Raw genomic sequence first — 25,306 nt, forward strand, 5'->3', positions numbered from 1 at the left:
AAAAAGAAGAAGACAAAATAAAACAACCCAAAGGGGATGCAATCTAATCAAAAGCTACAGTAGGCAACTGTTAGTTGACAAATAAAGTAATTTTTAATATAATTTAATCTAGTGTTTATAATCGACTAAATGTATTGGTCTGATTAAAACGTAAGCCCTATTTTATATTCTGACGACGAGTTATGCAAAAGTAGCCAGTCTACAATGCAACGCGTTGTGAGCATGTACCTGCATTTTCTGCAGGTACATGATACATTTTCATCATGGAAATGCAGGTACATTTTCATCTGCATTTTCAATGACATGCCCAAAATTTAATCAGAATCGATTACTTTCTTTATAATTGGTTAAATTGATTAGGTCCATTAACTGTTGCACTCCCTCTTCATAACCTGAAACACACACACCTCCCCAAACCTCAACCTTTATGGCAAAGTTACACTATGACTGCTTTTTAATTTATTCTTAAGTGTGGACTTATTTGAAGAGTGGAGCCCGGGAGAAAAGATTGATTCACGAAAACAAATTCAAGTGTTCATGACTTATTAACGGTACCATAATGTTTTTGACTCAATTATTCAGTGTAAGTTCAGTAATGTCTTCTGGACAAAGATAAAGACAAATCTAAAGCTGTGTTCCAACGGATCCAATGTATTATTATACAGCCACAAGCCCTTGTTTATAGTCTTCATTGGTTCAATATTCATTGAAACCCACAGACAGAATTAACCAGTTTTAATTTAAACATTTATCAAAACTAGCGGAAATAGAGGCTCAGAACCCACCACGATGTGACATGTTCTGTGGTTTGTAGATTTCTTGTGCGATGAACTATTACTATGGCATCAAATTATTATTATTATTAAAACATTAAATATGGAGATACTCTACCAGGTTTCCATGCAACAGCAATGAATGTATGTAATGTAATGTATGTATTATTGAAATTGCACAGAAATGTTCAATCTTTGCTATTTAGTTTTCTACTCTATAATTTGTAAGCTTTTTTTCTGAGAAGCTCATTGAGTCTGATGGTTTTGACTCTTCTCTTCGTCTCCTTCATGCTTACTAATCGTCTCTTGTCGGGTGGAAACCTCACGTCCAAAACTGCTTCGCGCCACGTTTCGAGGCGCGTTTTGAGCCTGTAGATCTGCTACTTTTGTCTGAAGCTGTAGTATAATAAACTAGGGCTTTCATTTACCAAAAAACACAAAACAGTTAGAACATGGAGATAAGAGGTTTCTGCCCGACAGCAATGATTTCGTCATTGTCGGGTGATAACCTTGTATGTCCAAAACCGTTGGTTTTGCATTTATCATTTTAAAAATGATTTAAACAGCCGATCTACAAGCACACAACGCCTCGCAACCGCGAGGCATTGTGTGCTTGTAGATCAGCTGTTTTCACTACTTTTGTGCGACGGCCTTGCATGATGAAGCAGGGCTTTGTTTTACGAAAAGACATACAAATTTGAAACTTGGAGATACGAGGTTTCTGCCCGACAGTGACGATATGTGAAATGTGTTTTTATCCATCCTAATTTATTTCTTTTATTAATTAAATAATGTCTGTCTGTCTGTCCATCCCTCTGTCTACTGTAACACCAGGCATTGGAACCCAGGACGGCACGGCGGAGAAGGACCAGGACTTCAAGGGCAAGTCCCAGAAGCAGGTGCAGTTCAACCCGGGACAGAGCCGGGCCTCGTGGAGGGTGCGCATCCTGCCCGACGGGAAGTACGAGCAGTCGGAGAACTTCCAGGTCCTGCTGTCTGAGCCCGTCATGGCAGCGCTGGAGTTCCCTGGCACCGCCACCGTGGAGATCGTCGACCCCGGGGATGGTGAGGGTCCTTTCTTTTCTTCTTTTCTTTTTTTCTTTTTTTACTTTTTCTCCCCAATTTATGTCATTATGCCAATTGATTCCTCCCCACGCACACATGTCGTGTCGTCGTCACTGCCAGGCACATGCACACATCAAAGGGGGCTTGAGCCCCTGCCCTTTTATCCGTCTGTAAAAAGTGCCCTCTCCAGACCATGAAGGCAGTTTTTTACTATGGTGAAAGAAATTGATTATGCTTAGTTTAGTGTGGTATCAAGCACCGAAAATAGCAGACCTCCAAGCTCACAATGCGTTGCAGCACCAAAAGGCCCTTTTCGAAATGTTCTCACATTCTCTGCACGTCCCTGGCCACTGCTGTTGTATCCTACTGGCTCACCTGCCAGTGAGGAGCCCCCACCGGGAGGACATATAGAGAGAGTCTTCCCACTGGCGCCCCAGCCAGTGGGTATGCATGCAGTGACAATTATCATCCTCCCACGCCCCGGCTTCCCTTCCCCCGGACACGGGCCAATTGTGCTCTTGTACATGTTGTAGACTCTCCACAAAGTCGACGGATTCAAACCCACAACCTCCGTCGTGGTGGGCAGGCACTTTGGCAATGTGCCACCCGAGCACCTTATTTCTATGTTCCTGACGCAGACCTATGCATAAACTGTAGATATACCGTACACACACGCGCACACACACACACACACGCACACACACACACACACACACACACACACACACACACACACACACACACACACACACACACACACACACACACACGCAAACACATTTCCTTTTCACTTTCAGTGTGTGCTAAAGTTGTGCACACTATCACTGTGTACAACCCTGTTTCTCTCTCTGTCTATCATTTTTTTTCTCTATCCCACTGTCTCTTTCTGTCTCTCGTGCTCGCGCTCTCTCTTTGTATTTCGTACTGCTTGTCTCTCTCTCTCTGTATGTCTGTCCCTCTCTCTCATTCTCTCTCTGTATTTCTTGTTCCCTGTCTCATGTGTCCCATTTTGATGATAATATGAGTTCACTTTGACACGTTCATGTCCATCCATGCATGGATCTGTTCAACTCTCTGACCTTTACCCTCTCTCTACACTGCTAAACTAGTAGTAGTCAACGCAATTATGAAGTGTTACAAATGAGGCGGCTCTCCCCTACATGGGTTGCAGCCGAATTTAATATTCTTTGTTATGCTAAAGAAAACGACAAGCAACAAAGCTTAATATTGAAATATTTCAATTCTAGTTTTCTCTCTCTAACTTTCTCTCACTCATTCCCTATCTCTCTCCTTCCCCTCTCTGTCTCGGAGTGTTTCCAGTGGTGTCCTATCCCTGGTGGGCTCATTATGGTTGGCATGGAGGGGCAGAACAGAGCAGAACAGAACAGTGGTTTTGGGTTTGTTGTCTGACTGACTCTGGGGGGACGCTCTGACGTGACAGGGGTTCCTCCGCTCGCCGCTCTAATGGTCCAGATGTGGCTTTAGTCCGCGCCACTAGCTGTTGCGCTGGCCCCTCTCTTTCCTCTAATGATGAAAACTGGCTTTGTCTGCTTAGCCCGCCGGTTGCCCCGCTCCCCGGGGAACGAACCGCAGCGCAGCCAGGGAGGCTAATGTCAGTTGTAGACGCGGTTGAGAGGAATGCCAAAGCTAGCTGGCAGACTACTGGATCAAAATAGGTTTGAAATAGGTTTCATGCTATAACGATGACGACCAGCGTTGTTGCCAGGTCTGCTTATTATTATAAGCGGTGACTTTGGGCATGTTTTTTTTCTGTAAAGTCGCGTGTAAATATTGGTAGTTGTGAGGTGCGTTTTTTGGGGGCTTGTTTCTATAGCAGGTCTTCAACGTTTTCAGGCCAAGGACCCCTTAGTTGAGAGAGAGATGAAGCAGCACAATCATCAGTGTATTTTGGATTCATGTCAGTTTGTGTTATCAGATATGTAACCACTTGAACCGTCAATACTTAATAAAGTTGACCTTTCACTCTGTACTTAGTCTGCTCTTTTCCCCTCTACACCAAAGCTCTTGGCCGAAAATAGACGATCTACAAGCTCACATTGTAGATCTGCTATTTTTGGCTAAAGTTATCAGAATATGGACGTTAGGGTTCAAGTGGTTAATTATAAAAAAGGAGAAAAAAAGTTTCTACCACACAAAGATTTGAAGGACCCCCTGTAGTAACTCTGAGGACCCCCTAGGGGTCCCGCACCCCCTGTTAAAGACCCATGTTCTATAGTGTAGTAGTTGCTTATTTGGGCTGGTTTCCTGTTCAGGTCAAGGAACCCCCAAATTAATATGTATTTGTCCGCGGACCCCCCTTCTGAAAACATGTTGCTCCAGGGACCCCCGTACCAGAATTGTGTTGTTAATGTTGTTTTTTTGTCCTCAAGATGTTTTTGAAAATAGCAGAGCTTGCTCAGGGACACACATCGACTTTGCTACCCTGGCCTGGAACCTGGGAACCTGGGACAAGCTCTACAAGCTCACAACAACGCGTCCCACCGCAACGCGTTGTGACCTTGTAGATCTGCTATTTTCAAATAAGCAATGCATATCGGTTTCTTCGGGGCTTGTTTTCAGAGACCCAGTTGCTTATTTCTCTCGCGAAATCTGGCAACCCTGGTTCAGACTAACGATGAGGACAATCTTCTTTTGTGTGTCTAGTTTCTGATACTTCTTTTTCTTTCTTTTTTATCAGCGCCAACAGCGCAACAACCCGCGCTGTATCTATCGGTTTGGTGCCACTTTGAGTAATGATGAAAATGAAGGCTTTGTCTCTCAGTGCAGAGGCCTGCGGCCATGTTGCAGCTCTTTGGCCCGAGAGAAGCGAGCCCCGCTCCTTTTAATTACTGGAATCCTATACGCGATAATGCTGGTGGAAGAAGTACTCCTATTTTTTTTATTTTTACTTAAGTAAAAGTAGCAATGCCACAATGTAGTAATAAAAGTATTGGTGTCGAAATGATACTTTAAATACTCATTATGCAGATTTGTTCAAGTTTTTCTTCCCTTTCTTTTTAAACGTTTTTTCAACATTTGTGAACAATCTTTTAAAAAAAGCAGATCTCCAGGTCTACGCGTCGCCATACAACACGTATAGTGTAATTATAAATCAGGTTTTAATTGGTTAATCTACGTTTTGTAATAATAATCTAAATCTACAAAGTTTTCAAATAATGGTAGTGAGGCAAAAGGCTGAGATGTAATGGAGTAGAAGTACCTTATAGTATTATGGTAAAAGTAGTAATGTGACAACATAGAAATAAAAGTATTGGCGTCCAAAAGTACCAAAAGTTCCAAAACGTATGTAAAAAGTTAGCAACGTTTTCTTTTTTTCTCTCTCTTTCTCTAAAGTTTTCAAAGCTTAAGTAGACCGGATATCATTGAACGGACAAAGTATAAAATAGGGCTTAATCGTTAACGTATGTTTTGTAATACAAATCTTAATCTAGAAACTAACTTGAGACTAAAGTTTTAAAATAAATGACGTAAATGAGTAAAAAGTAAAATATTTCCCTCTGAGATGTAGTGGAGTAGAGGTATATAAATGTATAAATGTACTTAGTGGTTTTCCAGCCCTGATGATGAATGAAGATGAAGCCTTTTGTCTTTCAGTGCATCAGCCTGCAGACATATCGCTCTCTTTGGGGCTGGAGAGCGAGCCCTGCGTGCTCTCTTTAATTACTGGAATCCTATACAACGATAGCACAGTTTGCCTTCCAGTTAAAGCCGAAGACACTGCTAATAATGTGACCCAATGTGACGACACTGACTAATGATGAGGGCAGAAGCCTATTATTCGGGGTGTCTGCTGACTCCCGGCGGATTATTGGACGCTCTTTGGTTGCTGATGTTTATCTTCTCTTTGTCGGGCTGAATGTTGACGCCATACTGTAGATGTTGTTGCTTCAGCCCAGGGTTTCTCTCAAAAGGCCTTGAATGATGAAGGAACCGTTGTTGTATCTGAGAACTGGCTCTGTAGCTTGCTTTGTTTAGAGTTACATCTGTAAGGAGCCTTTCTTTTGCCGGTTCTGTTCATGTTTATCCACGTTGGACACTACACACAACAACTAATGACGATACAAAGTTTATCCATTTGTTTACGTATTCAGCTAATTCATATAATATGAAAACCACAGTCAACTAAGTATATTATACTTAGTTGACTGTGGTTCCCCAAGGCCCTGTACTAACTAGGTCCATTCCTTCGTAACTCTTTTACTGCTTAAAATGAGGAATCTCGTTCTTATGTCTTATACATTTCAATCGAATATCTCAATTACACTGAAATGAAGTTGACGTGTTTTTCTAATGGTAACTGTTGTATAAACGCAATATTACACTCGCTAATATTGCACTTCAGCCTTGTCTACAGAACTCGCTTGTCGGCTCGTTCCTTCAGCAAGGCCAGGTGTGCCAATAACCACGATAACGCACACCCTCTTGTGTAATATTGCTTTAATTACGCTAATCATCCGGAGACCCAGTGGTAATGATTTGGACCCCCAGTTTGGGAGCCACCTCCGTAGAGGTTCCACGTCTCTGTTGTGTGTCTGTGCCCAGGTGACCCCACGTGGGCGGAGACCTGTTTGGAGGCTGAACTGTGGATGGATTGATCAGAATAAAAGCCACCATGAAAGACAGGCAGACATGCAGAGCTGCAGAGACATGTGATTGATGCACTCGGGGAAGGTGGAACGGCGTTAAGCCATTCAGGTCTAGAATTATTGAATGCTTTAACCGGTGAAAAATAGCAGATATACAAGCTCACAGCGCGGCACCGAGTGCCGCGCTGCGAGCTTGTAGATCTGCTATTTTTGAAAAAGTCGCGAAAATTTTGTGCAAATCTTTGAATTATGTATTTTCAAAGCGAACGTTTGTAACTCAAATTTTGCTTCTGGGGGGGTCCCTGGAACTAAATATTTTGAGATGCGGGTCCGTGGCCGAATAAATATCATTTTGGGGGTCCTTCACATGAAAAGGTTTGAGAACCACTGACATAGTAGTCTCTCAAGAACAGACTAACTGAGCTCCATTTAAGTGAAAAGGACTTTGACGATGGCTAGCCAGATTGCTGACATAGAAACATAGGTTTTTCAAAAAATCTTGGAAGGATTCAAAAGACACTTATAGAATCGGGTCAAAATTCTAATTTTCACGATTTTTCAAAAATAGCAGATATACAAGCTCACAACGCGGCTAGCAGATCTACAAGCTCGCAGCGCTGCACTCGGTGCCGCGCTGTGAGCTTGTATATCTGCTATTTTTCAATAGTTAAAGCATAAAATAATGATACACACTGTGTACCCTTTCTAAATGGGTTAAGCAAAACGAAATTGAGGCCGTCAAGCGCTTTGATGGCTGCTGTCAGGAGACAGTTCATGTAGTGTTAAATCTTCAAACAGCACCAAAGGTGCACAGACAGGTCCGTGTGATGATGTATCAGAAATGGCAAGATCGAGACTGACACCAGGGACGTGCTGGGCCCCTGATTCAGCCCGGGAAAAAGAGTTGGAGAGGCCCTCATTGCGCGCTATAGAGAGAGATCTCTCTCTATAGCACTGCTGCTACTCAAAGATTTGGCATTTCAGATCATGACAAGTGACAAGCCAGTGGGCCAAGTACATGAGTTATATTTCGTCATTGTCGGGTGGAAACCTTGTATGTCCAAAACCATTTGAAGAATTATTTAAACTAGTGAAAACAGCCGATCTACAAGCACACAACGCCTCGCACCGCGAGGCTTTGTGTGCTTGTAGATCTGCTGTTTTCACTACTTTTGTGCGACGGCCTTGTATGATGAAGCAAGGCTTTTCGAAAAAATGTACAAATTTGAAACTTGGAGATACGAGGTTTCTGCCCGACAGTGACGATTTACTTTGTTGGCCGCCCAGCCCCCAAAATGGAACGAAGGCCGACATTTTATTTTTATTTTTTTCCTAATGGCCGGCCTGGACCGGCCGGGAATGAACCGGCCCTTCGGGAGTTGTCCCGCTTTTCCCAATGGCCAGCACGTCCCTGACTGACACGCAAACATCTACTGTATAGGTGGGAACGTTGCATGGCAACCGTCTTGATTATGGCAGGCAATTTTCATGTAGACGTTATTCCTGTAATGAAGTTGTTAAGAAGACTGTTTTATTTGGGATGCGTCTGTAATTTTGATGTTGCCATATTTGTGGTAATGATGTGAGATTTGCACATTATGTGAAATGTGTCCTCTGTATTTTACCCACCATAACTATTAGGAGCAGTGCTTTTAACTAGGGCTGCAACTATAACCTTTTTCCCATTTAGTCCTAAGTCCGATTTGAAAAAAGCCTTAAAGACCCAAGTCCATTTTGAAAATGACCCACTGTTTTACTGGAAAACGTATTACTCAGCCTCTGTAGCAGCTAGAAACAAAATTCCAAAACTATTTGATAGCTTACACCTTTGGCTTTCATAGATTTATTTGTTTTGAAAAATGTCTAATATTTTTTCAAAAATTACTGTACTACATACTGTACATAGTGTAATACTCTAAAAGGTGTTCCCGGCCTGAGGGGGTAATACACTTTAATGTGTACCCGTCCATAATGGGTTAATTGAATAATCGTTTTAATTTGTATTATATTAAAATTGGAATCTACACATTAATAAACCACCTTAACATTCTTTTATACTTCACCTTGTGCAAAAACATTTTTTTTTACAGTTGCATCCATCCAGAGAGCATTTACTGTAGGCAAGGCAAGGCAATTTCATTTGTACGGCACATTTCAACAACCAGGAAATTCAAAGGAAACACGATTATATAATGACATTAGGATGCATAAAGCAAAATATCGTCATTGTCGGGTGTAAACCTTGTATGTCCAAAACCCTTTGTTTTTATCATTAAATAAAAATTAACTAAACTAGTGAAAACAGACGATCTACAAGCACACAACGCCTCGCACCGCGAGGCGTTGTGTGCTTGTAGATCTGCTGCTTTCACTACTTTTGTGCGACGGCCTTGTCTGATGAAGCAGGGCTTTACTTCACAAAAAAATTTACAAATTTGAAACTTGGAGATACAAGGTTTCTGCCCGACAGTGATGATATGTAAAAAATAACAGATACAGTTACAGTGCATAAGAGAAAGAAAAGGAAAAATACAGTTACTCAATCCAAAGCAGCAGAAAACATAAAGGTCTTTAGTTGTGTTTTAAAAGGTAGGCAGCAGACCTGCAGTTTCCTGGGAGTTTGTTCCAGATATATGGCGGATAAAAACTAAACTGTGGCTTATGTGGCTCAGGTACCCTTCGACACACGCTGTAGACTGAGTGAACCGAGGGGCAAAACGAGGAACTGTCTAATTACCAGACAGTCAGCCTCTGAGTCTGTACCCATTCAACTATGGCCTCTATGGCCAGCATTTTATAAAAGCAATAACTCACTCCAGGCTGTGGTATGCTGTGATTATATAGCAGCTTAGGGGGTCGAACAACGCCTCTTAGCTGTGATATAATGACAATATAGCGTGGCCTGGAGTGAGTTATTGCTTAATTGAAGCAATGGTCCCGTAAGGAAAGGTTCTGTAGAGGAGGTAGAGGAGACTACACTATTATGCTTCCTCACAGACGGCGCTGGACAAAGGGCACTATCCTGCCTTAGCCATTATGCCTAAACCGTTTGGGCATTTTTTACTATTTTGAAAAACATGTTAAAATAGTGAAAATAGCACATCTACATCGACACGTTCTGAGCTTGTAGAACTATTTTAAGATGTTTTTCAAAATAGTAAAAAATGCCTAAAAAGTTAAGGGGGTAAGGTTGGGCCCAGAGTCGATACTCCTGGTAAAATATTACACTCAATGTTTTATTCAAAAGTAAATACATAAAAAATATACTTACAGTATGTATTCAAAAGTTTCACATTTTCCTGAAATAGGGCTTAACTGGTTAATTCATAATTTACATTTTACCTTCCTAGTAGTGGAGTCAAATCCTACTGTAAGTATCAAAAAATACAAATACTCGAGTGTAGTATTGATAATCAAAACATTTAGCCTTTACCTAACTGTACATTTACTGTAGGTACAGTACTCAAGTAATTGTACTTTGTTAATGTCCACTGTATATAATAAATACAGTTCTTTTACCAATCAATGCATAACATAAAAATGGTGTTAAAGGAAAACACAGCCAATTTTCGCAGATTGTTGCCGATCTTTTCACATCTATGGGATTTAGAGTGAGAATCTGTGAAACTTCCCTTTAAATCCCTACAGCATTACAGGCAATGTTTTGGGGGCGCAATGGTCAAAGCTAGAAAACAGAACTACATGTATAATACTGTCCACCGTGTCGCTAGAATATTCATGAGTGATCAATAATAGAGAGTCGCGAGGAATAGAAATAAAAGCCAAGCAGAAAAAGATGTATTTTTTTCCGTTCCCTTGTTTTTGTCATTTTTAGTTTTTTGTTGTTGTTGTTGTGAAGATCAGATACAATTTGTCTCCCCTGTAAGGGGCTGCGTTTCTTTGCCTCATGAATGTTTAAGTGGCCTTTTGTATGAGAGTCACAACCTGACCCACTTGACGCGGAAACTTAAGGCTCTAAATGTAGACTGGCTTTATAGCGGAGACAGAAGAGCAGGAGAGTCAAGAGGAATGTGTTAGAGAAGAGAAGTGAGAGGAGATGGAGAACACAAGGTAGCTTTTAAGGGAGAGATTGGAGACGGAACATGCACGTGCGCGCGTGTGTGTCTCTGTCTGTGTCTGCGGGCTTATGTTGTCGCTGTTGGGTAGAAACCTTGTATCCAAACAAAACCATTGCTTTATTATTTTGTTGCGACCACAGTTCACAGTTAACTATGAAAACCGCCACATCTTGTCCGTATCTCGTCTGTATCTTGTCTGTGAGTAACACCTCAGTAATGCCCATATTGTATGCCCATATATGGGGATCCCTGATTAACTAAATAATATCACCACGTCCCTGTTCTCCTTACTGGTATTTTTTGAACCCACTAAGACCTGAGGCCGATTCTACGAATACCTTCTAAATCAGTATGTTTTCGTGCCAAGGACACCCAAGTTGTTATATATTTATATATTTCGTCTGAATTTCTTTTCTGCCAAAGACTCCCAGAAGAGAAGATTTGTGTTTAAAAATGCAAGTTTGCTTGTAAGCAGCCCTCCTATTTTTGAATAGCTATAAAATCCAATATGCCTACAAGGTTGTTGTGTATCGGCTGTTTTCACTAACTTTGTAGCGACACTATTGCGCAAAGAAGTAGGAGAAGATACAAGGTATCTGCCCGACAACAACGGTATGAGCGTGAGCACGTGCGTGCGACCGTGCGTGTGTATGTGTATGTGCGTGCTTGGAAAAGGCCAGGAGCTGACCCTGTCTCTCCCCTGCTGTGAGTTCTGTTCCTCCCCCCCGGGGAGCGACAGATTGTGGTCTGGTGACAGAGAAGAAAAATGGGAGTCGAGCGGAAGTTTGAGATGGTTCGCTTTGCGGGGAGTTTTGTACCGTCGGAGGAGGAGGGGGAGAAGGAGGGGACCCTACCTCGCCTGGCCCGGACCCCCTGGGGTCCGGGGTGATTGCCTGACGCTGATGACTTCACATCGAGGCTTATAGATTCACACCGGTGCATTTGATGTCTCTTCATACGAGATATTGAATTTGAGATCCATTTTTTTCATCACGTTCCAAGGTCTCTGGAGCTTATAGCGTCTCTCTTGAGCCTTTCGGGGTTTTTTTCAATCGCTTGGTTGGTTGCAGTGGTGGAAAACGTACTTAAATGTTTTACTTAAGTAAAAGTATCGATACTGCAATGTACAAATACTCTGTTTACAAGTTAAGTTTGGAATTCAAAATGTACTTGAGTAAAAGTACAAAAGTATTGGCATCAAAATGTACTTAAAGCGATGCGACGCGTTGTGAGCTTGTAGATCGGCTATTTTCAAATAGCCAAGGTATAAAGTAGGGCTAAAGTGGTTTATGTATGTTTTTTAATAGTATTTATAATTTATACCTTACCTACAAAATAACTAGTAACTAAAGTAGTTAAAGTAGTAAATGTTGTGGATTAAAAGTACAGTAGTTGGATCCGAGATGTAGTGGAGTAGAAGTAAAAGATTGTAAAACATTGTACTTAAGTACAATACTTAAGTAGATGTACTTAGTTACTTTACATCACTGGTTGGTTGAACCCCGATCTCTCTCCCTCCCTCCCTCACTCACTGAATCACTCACTCATTCACTCGTTCATTCCAACATAATCCACACACATAATCGTGCCGATTATAGAGAGTGAGCGAGAGATAGAGAGAGAGAGAGAGAGCAATAAGGGACAGCGAGAATGAGAGACAGACAGACAGACGGAGATCTGGGACGATCTTCTTGCACCCCGGTCCATAATGTTAGTATTTTTATTGGTCCCTGTGCGTCTGAGGAAAATAGCTCCAGCATTTATTTCCCTGTTGTTCCCTGTAACACCACTGAGTTCTTAGCTTTGATAGATGAGGCTTTCACAAGCGGTAAGTCTCCCCTCTCTCTCTCTCTTTCTCCCAGTGACTAACAGCTCTAACTGAGAGAGAGAGGGGGGGGGGGGGGGGGGAGTGAGAAAGAGACAGAAACACGCAAATAGACAAATAGACAGAGGGATGATCAGAGAGAAAGGAAGAGAGAGAAGTGACAGAAACATAGAAAGATAGATGCTAGAGAGAGAGAGAGAGGGGGGGGGGGGGGAGACAGAAACAGACAAATAGAGGCATGTCATAGGGATGTGATCAGAGAGAATGGGAGAGAGAGCAGTGACAGAAACATATAGAAAGAGAGTGGGCGGTGCAGAGAGACAGAGAGCTTCAACCTCTTTAAACTTCAACTTTTTTCCCGACACGTCAACAGGGGTAAAAAGAGTGGGTGACATTATTTCCGTTCTTTGCAGCTTAAAAAGAAATAGTCAAGAATGAGGTAATAGAGAATGAAACAAAGGAAACCCGAGTCAGATAACAAGACACGGTGTCAGATATTATACTGAGCACCACTGCTGTGGTTCATGTTCGAAATAGAAGATAAACGAGGCAGAATGTCACAGTCTCCTGTGCAAGGATGAGACAGCATATCAGGCATTAGGGAAGCACTGATATGGAAATACTGGGCCATTAAGTAAGCAAGCTTAGTACGTCACCAGGCTTTCCACCATGGCTGGGTTGGCTGCAGATAACCAACACCAACACAACAGATAAACATTTACTGCCATGGGTGAATGTCAACTTATTTGCCGATATGCAGATAACACGCATCCCTGACTAAGCTTGTGCATAGAGATAACATGTAGGCCTATTCGAGGTTATATGTACAGTAAAATGCCTGTGAAACGGCCTAATGTGTGTCACAAAGACTGATGTGTCGGCAGCAATAAGGGGCCATGTCCACCGAGAGCGCCTTGCGTCAGGCAACACCTGTCTGCCATACATTTCTTTGGCAAAGAGCACTGGTGCGCTCCTCTTCCCAACACCAACCACGCGCTTCAGCGCTCCTAAAGCCTGGTGTGTGTTTTTGTGCAGTTCAACTTTTGGAAAGGAGCACTGCTATTTCCATCCTCCTGGCTGTCTCTGACAGTGTAATCATTTGTGCTAATAACGGAGATGACATGACATCTGTGCAGTGAGCACCTCAACGGTTGATAGGATGGATTACGCTGTGTGTATAGGGTGTGCCAAATGTAGTTCTAAGAGCGGCCATTTCTTGGGTAAACACAGCCTTACACAGGTGTTCTGATCGGTTCTGATTAGACTATAGCATTAGTTCTATGCAATCAAACAATTGAAACACCTGTGTTTTGACCCAAGAAATGGCCGCTAAGGACTACAATGACGTAGCCGCTGGCACACACTATGGACATGATATCCACGGCTGTATGTGAGTGCTATGGACATGATATCCAAAGCCCTCCCCAGCTCTCTGCGTCTTAGGGTGTTGATTGACACTGACCCTCGCTGCGTCGTGTACAGAGGAGTTGAGGTGTGAAACTCACTCGCTGTGCAGGATGAACGGATCAACAGGCTCACATTAGTAACAGCCCGCCGCACACACGCACACACACACACACACACACACACACACACACACACACACACACACACACACACACACACACACACACCGGGCAGCAGAAACGACCCAGAGAGAGGTCTCTTTGATGTAATAGATAGTGCTTTTCTGAAAATACAGAGACACCACAGGACCACCGGCTCACTGCAAGAGAACATTTGTTGCCTCATAACAGCCTGATAACCCGTACACAAAGCCAGAGTCATGCATAATGTCAAAGTCTGTTCTTTTATACTGTATGCCCTTCCTTCTAGCTCTCCTCTCCTCTCCTCTCCTCTCCTCTCCTCTCCTCTCCTCTCCTCTCCTCTGTCTATATCTATATATATATATATATATATATATATATATATATATATATATATTAACCATTAAAAAACACACTGAGACTAAACCTCTTTTCCAAGTGGGAACTGGCCAAGGAGCATATTAAAATGTCACATCTCCGCTGTACATAATACAAAACAAAACAACAGTAGTACATCCATGATTCAGGGACATGTCGCCACTCCGACATTGACTTCTTATTGTTTGAGTGGCAACACTTCCATAGAGGTTAGGTTTAGGGTTAGGGTAAGAGATAGGGTTAGTGTCGGAAAGGAGACATGTCGGAAAGGAGAAATGTAACCCCATGATTCGAAACAAAAAAAAAGAAATGTATACAAACAAAACTCCAAAGTGATACACTTTATGCAACATAAGAGACTGATAACCTATAACCATTAGGATATAATCATCTTATAGATACACAGCATGAATGTGACTCTCCTCTCCCTCTCTCCTGTGTCCAGAGTCCATAGTGTTCATGCTTATAGATACACAGTATGAATGTGACTCTCCCCTCTCTCCTCTATATCCAGAGTCCATGGTGTTCATGCTTATACTGTAGTTATAGATACACAGTATAAATGTGACTCTTCTCTCCCTCTCTCCTCTATATCCAGAGTCCATGGTGTTCATGCTTATACTGTAGTTATAGATACACAGTATAAATGTGACTCTCCTCTCCCTCTCTCCTCCATATCCAGAGTCCATGGTGTTCATCCCTCAGCAGAGCTACTCTGTGGAGGAGGACGTGGGTGAGCTCCTCATCCCCGTCCACAGGAGCGGTGACGTCAGCCAGGAGCTGATGGTGGTCTGCTTCACACACCAAGGTACAGTACAGTACACCACTACCACCTAGAACACACCAAGGTACAGTACAATACACCACTACCACCTAGAACACACCAAGGTACAGTACAATACACCACTACCACCTAGAACACACCAAGGTACAGTACAATACACCACTACCACCTAGAACACACCAAGGTACAGTACAATACACCACTACCACCTAGAACACACCAAGGTACAGTACAGTACACCACTACCACCTAGAACACACCAAGATACAGTACAGTACCACCACTACCACCTAGAACACGCCAAGGTACAGTACAGTACAGTACCACCACTACCACCTATAACACACCAAGGTACAGTACAATACACCACTACCACCTAGAACACACCAAGGTACAGTACAGTACACCACTACCACCTAGAACACACCAAGGTACAGTACAATACACCACTACCACCTAGAACACACCAAGGTACAGTACAGCACCACCGCTACCACCTAGAACACACCAAGGTACAGTACAATACACCACTACCACCTAGAACACACCAAGGTAGAGTACAGTACCACCACTACCACCTAGAACACACCAAGGTACAGTACAGTACAGTACAGCACCACCACTACCACCTAGAACACACCAAGGTACAGTACAGTACACCACTACCACCTAGAACACACCAAGGTACAGTACAGTACACCACTACCACCTAGAACACACCAAGGTACAGTACAATACACCACTACCACCTAGAACACACCAAGGTACAGTACAGTACACCACTACCACCTATAACACACCAAGGTACACTACATACAGTACAGTATGCACTCAGCCAACACCACCACTACCATCTATAACAGTGGTTCTCAACCTTTTCTGGCCTCTACCCCCAAAATAATATTTTAACTAAGAGTTGAGACATTACATTTTGTATAACACGGTTCTATTGTGAAAACAGCATGAGGCGTTGTGAGCATGTAGATCATCTATTTTCTCAATTTCTGGCTCTAATATTTGATAATTTGGCCAATGTTTAATTTGTCATTTTAGAGGTATTAAAAATCCTTAAATTGTCACTTTAGAAATGTGCAGATAGGGTACACTTCAACTTTATGTTGGTTTGTTTACTGTTGAGTGACAAAACAATGTTGCACATTAAGTTAATCATCTGGGGACCCCCCAAAATTATTTGGGGACCCCCCTGGGGGTCCCGACCCACAGGTTGAGGACCACTGACCTATAAGGTACAGTACACACTCAGCCAACCCCACCACTACCCACCTAGAACTGTTCTTCAGTTAGATCACTCCTTTGAGACCATAATAATAATAATGGATTGCATTTTTATAGTGCTTTTCCAAGTGCTCAAAGCGCTTTACAATGGTCCATTCATTCATACATTGGGAAGTGAAGCGGCGAACATTCATAGCTTGAGAACATTTCATTTCGCTGTTGTCGTGTGGAAACCTCTGTATGTCCAAAACAGTTCGTTTTGTATTTTGTCATTTTGAAAACGATTTAAAATTGTGAAAATAGCCGATCTACAAGGTGCGAGGCGTTGTGTGCTTGCAGATCTGCTTTTTTCACTTGTCTTGTGCGACAATCTTGTGTGATTAAGCAGGGCTTTACTTACGAAAAAAACTTACAAATTTGAAACTTGGAGATACAAGGTTTCTGCACGACAGTGACGATTTATCAAATGTAAATACATCTTTTATTGGATCTTGGTGATCAAGCTCTCATATGCATTACTCCCGGCTCAGCACGTTAGAGAACAACCATTTGATAGCAGGGAGATATACATCAATAACAAGCTCCCCCCAGGGAAAACAGAACCCTCAGGGAAAGCAGAGCCTACTGGTGGTGCTGGGGAGGTGGTGGTGTGAGCAAAGCACATACATCAGTGGCAACACTGAAAGCAAGAGGAACTACCAACCTCCAATTTGGTCAGCTACTTGACACAACATCGCCCCCATACTGTAGTGCTGCTGCACATGTGTGTAAACCTCTCAAGTGTATCTGCCAGAACTAGCCTGCAGGCTACGCACCATTATTATAATGTTGTCATTTTTCGGACGCTCTCATCAGTGTAATTGCTACAATTACAACTACAATTCATGCATTCATCAGATGCTCTTATCGACAGCCACTTTACAATAAGCAAAGTAAACACACAACATCAAAGGCAGAGAGACAGTGTACTCTGGTGCCTCAGTAAAGTAGGATCACGGGTGAACCTAGAATCATGAGTCAGTCTAAACCAGGGGTCGGCAACCCAAAATGTTGAAAGAGCCACATTGGACCAAAAAAAACCAAAACAAATGTGTCTGGAGCCGCAAAAAATTATAAAAGTCTTATATATTTTCGTTGTCGGGTGGAAACTTCGTTTTGTATTTATCATTTAAAAAATGAACTAAACTAGTGAAAACAGACGGGTTGTGTGCTTGTAGATCTGCTGTTTTCACTACTTTTGTGCTTCAGTCTTGTATGATGAAGCAGGGCTTTACTTTACAAATTTGAAACTTGGAGATACAAGGTTTCTGCCCGACAGTGACGATAAAAAAATCGTTAAAACAATTCCATTTTCATACATTTTTGAAAAGCTCCAGGGAGCCACTAGGGTGGCGCTAAAGAGCCGCATGCGGCTCTAGAGCCGCGGGTTGCTGACCCCCGGTCTAAACAATGTAGAATATACTATCAATAAACAACTGTACAGTATGTTGAAACTAAAGGATACCAGGTAGAATGAACCTAGTATCTATGTAATAATATTCTATTTGAATTGCATTTTTAGCATTGTGCCCAAGAATAAAAAACAAGCCCAAGTAACAAAAAACATTGTTCTGCATAGTGGTTGTATCTAGGTTAAGTGCTAAGGGCTGAGGAGAGACATGAACCTTTGTCAAACAACAACGTGGTGGTGAGTGGTTGAAAAATAGAAACACTAAGAAAACCAAGTGTGTGCTATAAAGTAAACAGCGAGTTGACATCAAGCCTAATATAACCTCAATAACGTACATTAGGCATGTAATGATTGATCATAAATCAATGTAAATCGTTTCAAACAGGCGACGATTCAAATCGATTCAATCAGAAATGTGTAATATGAAATTCATTTTTACTTTAACCCTAGCTAGGTTCTAAACAAGACAGCATGTTTACAGTTGTTGCACAGAAATGAAGTACTTTTACATGAAAAGTATGCTGCTTTTGCAATGTGTGTGTGGGGGGGATAAGAGAGAAAAATACATTTCTCTGGACATTTATAAAGTCGTATCGTGAACCTAATATCGTGATTTGAATCGTATTGTGAGTTTAGTGAATGGTTACAAGCCAAAAGTGTCAAACCTCCTGGAGCATTAAACCACATGTTCATGTATGTGCAATTGTATTTACACATGAAGCCTACACCCCAAAACATGCATGTTTTTCCACCGACCACACGCTGGGGCGGCTCTTGTACTCTTGTACGGTATTTGTTTTACTGAGGATAAGGTTAGAAATACGTTTAGGTTTAGGCATAGATTTACTGAGGACGTTTATAATACCAGGTAGAAACCGTTCCGACGTCACCGGATTTGCACCCGGGGCGACTGTGTTTTTGGGGCCAGCGTTTTGGTATTCCCTACATGCAGCATAGACGTGTTCATCACAATAGGGGACAATTAATTCAGCACTTAATTTGCATCTTTCAACAATGCCTTCAGTTGGCAGAAGAGAAAACTAACCTTTTGTGATAGCTTCGATAAATACATATTCAAATACATTTGTTTTCTCTGAAGTATAAAATGTATCAGGTGAAAGGTGACTGAGCTCCGGTGGAAAATCACAGTGATTAATTCTGTGTTTTAACAGGTCAATGGTTTAACTAACTTGACATCTGAATTTATTTTGTCTAGTTTTTTTCGGTGCAAGCTCAAATTTAATTAAACTGATGTCTTTATCATTAATGGATTATTCTGTATTATGCATGCAACCTTTGAAAATATTAGATTCAGTATTGCATGCCTTATTAAGATGTATCTCTATTTCCACTCACACCACTGGAGTTTATATCATATCTGTCTGGTGGAAATATCCCAAACAGTTACTTTTCTGGATTCAAATAAAAAAAGAACAATATAGCTGCAAGCACCAAGGCATAAAGAAAAAAAAACTATACGCACCATAAGCCATACAAACTGCTCAGAATGACAGAATTTAGGTATTGGTCCAAAGTTTATGTGTAAAACATGCACATTCGTGTGAAAATCCCAGGAGGAGATAGAATTTAACAGATTTTCATATAATTCTAAATTGTGGGAGATCTAAAGGTCAGAGTCAGAGAGGATCAAAAGTCACTGCGTTAAAGTTGTTCGGCATGTGGAGACGCACATGTGTAATGCAGTTTCATGGCTGTAGGTCAAACAGGGCATGAGGTCAAACAGGACCCTCTACCATTCTGCCACGTTTCATAAAAAGCGACTGCACAGTTCTACCAGAAAAATTAAATTATATAATTCAAAATAGTGGGAAATCTATAGGTCTGAGGTTTTAAGTCAAAACACGAAAGTTGTTCGGCATGAGGAGACGCATATGTTTATCGAATTGTTATGGCTGTAGGTCAAACAAGGCACGAGTTACACTGTTCAAAGTTTAGCATTCAATTGTTTGCTACAGCGCCACCCTTTGGCCAATGGTCATGGGCTTGGTGTCACTGACCCTTGACATAGCCCTCTACCATAATATGGTATTGCCCTGTTTAGTAAAACCGACATCACAGCCCCCCCAAAAAAACTAATCTTTAAAAAAAGGGGGCGCCCGCTGGCCTACTGGTCCAGGCGCATACCACTTAGGCATTGCCACATAGGCATGAATGCCTGGCGGTGCCGCCGGTTCGATTCCCGATCCAGACGACCTTTGCCGCGTGTCTCTCCCCATCTCTCCCCCCATGTCCTGTCAGTCTACTGTCCTATCAATAAAGGCATAAAAGCCCCCAAAAACTAAATCTATACCGACATCATTGTAGAGGTAATACAGCGATTATTGTAAAACGACGGAAGAATAACAATAAGGTAGAAACATAATAGGGGCTTCGCACTTTCTGCTTGGCCCCTAAAAGGTTTATAAGCTTGTTTATCTGCTACATTTTGATACTTTTGTATGACACTGTAGTATGATCATGTTAATTTAAGAAAAAACACAAGAAGTTAGAATATGGAAATAAGAGGTTTCTTCAATACAGCAACAATACGAGAAAGTAGGTTGATCCTCCTGATACAAGTGTAGAATGGAACACTGGCATATTTGTCATTATAAGGCCATATTGCCAGAACTGCCTCCTTATTTATTCTCTCTACTCGGGCTGCACAATATTGAGAAAACATGCAATATGCAATAACATGGTCGAATATTTGATGGCGACATGACTCGCAATAAGTAAACAAATACTGAAGTACGTATATCGATTTTATGGTTAACCTAGAACCCAGACTATGAATAGCTACAGTATGCTTCTGTCTGTATACACACACTGGGGGACAAAATGAAGAAGAAAGAAAGAAGTGGATTATATTTCCATTCCAACAATGAAAATATCGCACCTGGCTACAGCTACTATTGACAATGAATATCTACCACCAACTTAGCAATACAGCTTCTCACTGCTCCACTTGAAAAAAAAATCTTGTTATCTAAACAAAAACATACTTTTACCTGGGTTCTTGAAATGAATACAATTCAAAAAAACTATTTTGCAATATGTAAAGCAAATACATTGTCAATACATGACAAAGTAACGATTTTGGACATGTTAGGTTTCCATCCGACAGAGAATATATTGTTCAGCCGCTGCTCGTACTGACAATTAGAATCTTCAGCATTCAGGTCAAGGCAAGGCAGTTTTATTTGTATAGCACATTTCATCAAAAAGGCAATTCAATGTGCTTTACACAGAACATCAAGCAAAGGTAACACAATAATACAATGACATGCATAAAACAAATGAAGTAAAGAAATAACAGATACAATTACAGTGCAGAAGAGAAAGAAAAATACACAAATAAATAAAAGTAACTCAATCAAAGGCAGCAGCAAACAGAAAGGTCTTAAGAAACAAGAGTGGCAGCAGACGTGCAATTATCTGCTAAACCGATTAGTCCCTTGGTCAAATTATGTTTGTCATTCATTCTCCAAACACACAATTGCTTTGGTGAAAGGGCTTTTAACCCATTAAAACCGGGAAAGCAACTGTGTCCTGTATATATGTATATTTTTACATCCTCATCTTGATGAGAATATTCCTGGTAAAATAAAGGTGAAATAAAAATGAATGAATAGATAAAAATAAAGGCTGTTTCTGCAGACGTGGGTGCAGTCAGTGGATCTGTGATGTCCTCTGCTCTAGCACTGACAGACTGAGCTTTCTTTTCCTATTCTCTTCCCCCTCTACCACTCACCCTTGCTCTGAGACACAGGAAGGCCTCACCACCAGTACAACATGTCAGAATGTATATAGTGTATATATTCTTAGCCATTCTTTGAGTAACGTCTCTGTCGGGTGGAAACCTCATGTCCAAAACTGTTACCTTTTCAGGATACAAATAAAAAAATAGCAGATCGACAAGCTCAAAGCGCAACGCTTTGTGCCGCGTTTCGAGCTTGCAGATCTGCAACTTTTGATACTTTTGTGTGACACTGTAGTATGATCAAGTAGGGTGTTAATCTACGTAAGAACACAAAAAGTTAAAATATGGAGATAAGAGGTTGTTGCCCGACACCGATGATATATTAAGAGTGTTTTTTCCATCTTTCACTGTATGGCAACTGACTGGCTCTTGGAGAACTCCCACTCGTCATACCGTACATTACCTTATATGGGCGTACATCAAATTATATTTCGCTAGATATTTTGCAAACTATATGTAGTTGTTTTTGTCCAACAAGCACACAAGTCGCTTGGTATCTATACAAAAGGGTCACAATTCACTACAAAACCTGAGCTGATGATGGCTTCAAGACCATGTAGAAGATGTAATAATATTGTCACACCACAGTATAATGTGTTATAAAACCACCCAGCAAAATGATTGAATGATCAAATGTTTAATGGAAATGATTAATGTGTACTCTGTCCTGCGACGGTGTTGCTTGCTGACAAGTGCTCAGATCAGGTCTTAAAGGCAAGCAGCACGTTGTTCTACAGTACACCGTATATTTAGGCTTATGACAGTGATTCTCAAAGTGTGGTCCAGCCAGGGACCCCCAGGGACACCCAGGGGTCCTTGAGAGGGTCCAGGGTGTCCATAGCATAATTAGTTGATATAGCTTAAAAAACAGTTTAACCAATTAAACAGAATGTATGTACACTGGTTATTTAAAGATAGCAATCTACAGTACAAACAAATCTTGAACAGATTTTAAACATTTGGAATATTTTCCAAACATTAATAATAGAAATCTTGTATGGGGATCCCTGGCACAGAATATGTTGAGATGGATGTCCGCAGCCAAAATCACTTTTTATTCTGATAGAATATGCTACAATGAAATGACCCACACACCGGCTACACTTGCACAATAAGGACAACCGACCATGCCTGAAGAACATCTGTTGACAGAAACGTGACAGAAACCTAAATAAAGTTGTCCCTGTTGTGCAAGTGTAGACAGTGTGCGCGGCATTTTATTGGATTCTAGACGTCTGATCCCCTTCCTACGCACCCGGCAGTTGTGCATAACATCTTTTGGGGCTCCTTGACGCGAAGAAGTACTGGCTTATGGCAGTGGTTCTCAAACTGTAGGTCGGGACCCCCAGGGGGGTCCCCAAATTATTTTTGGGGGGGCCCCAGATGATTAACTTAATGTGCAACATTGTTTTCTCACTCAACAGTAAACAAACCAACAGAAGGTTTAAGTGTATAGAGGGTATCTGCACATTTCTAAAGTGACAATTTGAGGACTTTTTAATACCTCTAAAATGACAAATTAAATATTGGTCAAATCGTCAAATATTAGAGGCAGAAATAGTGAAAATAGCCGATCTACATGCTCACAATGCCTTGCAACGCCAGGCATGCTCACAACGCCTCGCATGCTCACAACGCCTCGCAACACGAGGCGTTTGTGAGGCATTAGATCTGCAGTAGATCTGCTATTTTCACCATAGAACCGTGTTATACAAAATGTAATGCCTCAACTCTTAGTGCTCGTAGGGTGGGGGGGTCCCCAGTTCAAATATGATTATGTTAGGCGTTGCGGCCTGAAAAGGCTGAGAACCACTGTTCTAGACGTATGATCCCCTGCCTACGCAGTACGCACCCGCCAGGTGTGCATAAGATCTAGCTTTATTTGGGGGCTCCTTGACGAGAAGTGGTACTGGCTTATGGAACTCAACTTCATGTGTCTCTTCTCCAGGTTCGGCCGCGGGCACGGTCCCCACCACTGTGCTGTCCTACTCTGACTTCATCTCGCGGCCGGAGGAGCACGGCAGCATGCTGCGCTTCGACAAGGACGAGAAGGAGAAGATGTGTCGCGTGGTGGTGATCGACGACTCCCTGTACGAGGAGGAGGAGACCTTCAACGTGTCGCTGTCGCTGCCCATCGGCGGCCGCCTGGGAGCGCACTACCCCTCCACCACTGTCCACCTGCTGGCCGATATGGACGATGGTAAGACAATTCAATTCAATTCAATTCAATTCAATTCAATTCAATTCAATTCAATTCAATTCAATTCAAAGGAGCTTTATTGGCATAGCATACAAATGAAGGAAAAGAAACAAGCCTCAAATTTAAAACATGTTTAAAGGTAGCAGCTCTCCACATTTTTTATGCTTTTTGGAGCGGTGAAGCCGTCTTCCTATAGACAGGTATGTCCGTGGCTATGTGGCTATGTGGGTGTCCGGTGTCCTGTCTGTAGCCTGGCAATACCTTTGCTGACCACACACACACACACATGCGCGCGCACGCACACACACACACACACACACACACAAACACACACACACACACACACACACACACACACACACACACACACACACACACACACACACACACACACACACACACACACACACACACAGACAGACACGTTCAAGGAGGGGCGCTGTTGAGCAGGCCAGGCACACTCACACTCAACACTCACACACACACACACACACACACACACACACACACACACACACACACACACACGCGCGCGCGCGCACACGTACAGTACACTAAGGTACAGTACAGTAAGTTATGGTACAGTAAGGTACAGTACAATAAGGTATAGTACAGTAAGGTACAATACGGTACAGTACAATACGGTACAGTACAATACGGTACAGTACAGTAAGGTACGGTACAGTTCAGTAAGGTACAGTACAATAAGGTACAGTACAGTACAGTAAGGTACAGTACAGTAATGACGCTGGGTGACCAGAGGGCACTGTTGTGCAGCCTAGCCACACACACACAGCTGCTCAGATTCACCGCTCCACTTCGAACCGAGGTTTGATTTTTTATGCTTCAACTGTACTACATAAGTGTATCTCTGGTAACACCTCAAAGCAACAACATCACAACCTGGAAAATCCTCCAGTGAACTTTGTTTGTAGGAGCATTTTATTCATGTCTAGTTCAACGTTTTTATTTTTTATTTGTCAAAGTCTGTTACAGAGTATAATATATTTCATCACATACACTTTACTCTGTGAACTTAAAGATGCCATATGAACCTTAAAGTCTAACTCTCACCCACAAAGAACATTTGTTAAAAGCCCAGAGTCCCGCTGAGGTGCCTGTGTGTCTCATTCAACCTCTCACAGGATTAGATACACAGTACAGCCCCCTTTACTCGAGAGGGGGCACCTCACAACCTTGAAGACTTCAAGTCGACTTTGCTTAGAACTTTGTTAGTGAGATTGTATTGTATTTCTGTGTGCGTGTGTGCGTACGTGCATGTGTGCGTGTGTGCGTGGTTGCATGGTGTGTGCGTGGTTGCTTGGATAAAAGATGCTTCAGAAAGGCCATGACTGTATACATGTTGACTAAGTAGCCTTAGAACAACCCTGATAAAAAAGCATAATTTTACTATAGAGCTAGAGTGCTTTTGTACCTCCTTTGTTGGTTCCAAGGCTCTGTGATGTTCACATTTCTATTAATTACAGCATTTCTTTTTTTTTTAAATGTTCATAGAAGTCTTTGTAGCCTTTTTATTCTAATGAGGTCTTAACGACATTCGCTCGCATGTTGTCATGAGAACCTAGAGTACTCTTTGAA

At 41.9% G+C, this 25,306-nt stretch overlaps 1 protein-coding gene across 1 annotated transcript in view; it reads left to right on the top strand.

The window, feature by feature from the left end:
- Positions 1–25,306, top strand: part of LOC308304653 (FRAS1-related extracellular matrix protein 2-like) — a gene marked incomplete at its 3' end in the record, with an annotated part of 158,146 nt that overhangs the window by 64,593 nt on the left and 68,247 nt on the right. The window contains exons 4-6 of the mRNA XM_080749277.1: positions 1,608–1,838; positions 14,957–15,082; positions 23,456–23,707. Of these exons, the coding sequence (XP_080605403.1) occupies positions 1,608–1,838; positions 14,957–15,082; positions 23,456–23,707 (609 nt within the window). The remainder of the gene's footprint in view (positions 1–1,607; positions 1,839–14,956; positions 15,083–23,455; positions 23,708–25,306) is intronic.

Source organism: Nannobrachium achirus (assembly GCF_963921795.1).
Source record: "Nannobrachium achirus genome assembly, chromosome: 19".
NCBI lineage: Eukaryota > Metazoa > Chordata > Actinopteri > Myctophiformes > Myctophidae > Nannobrachium > Nannobrachium achirus.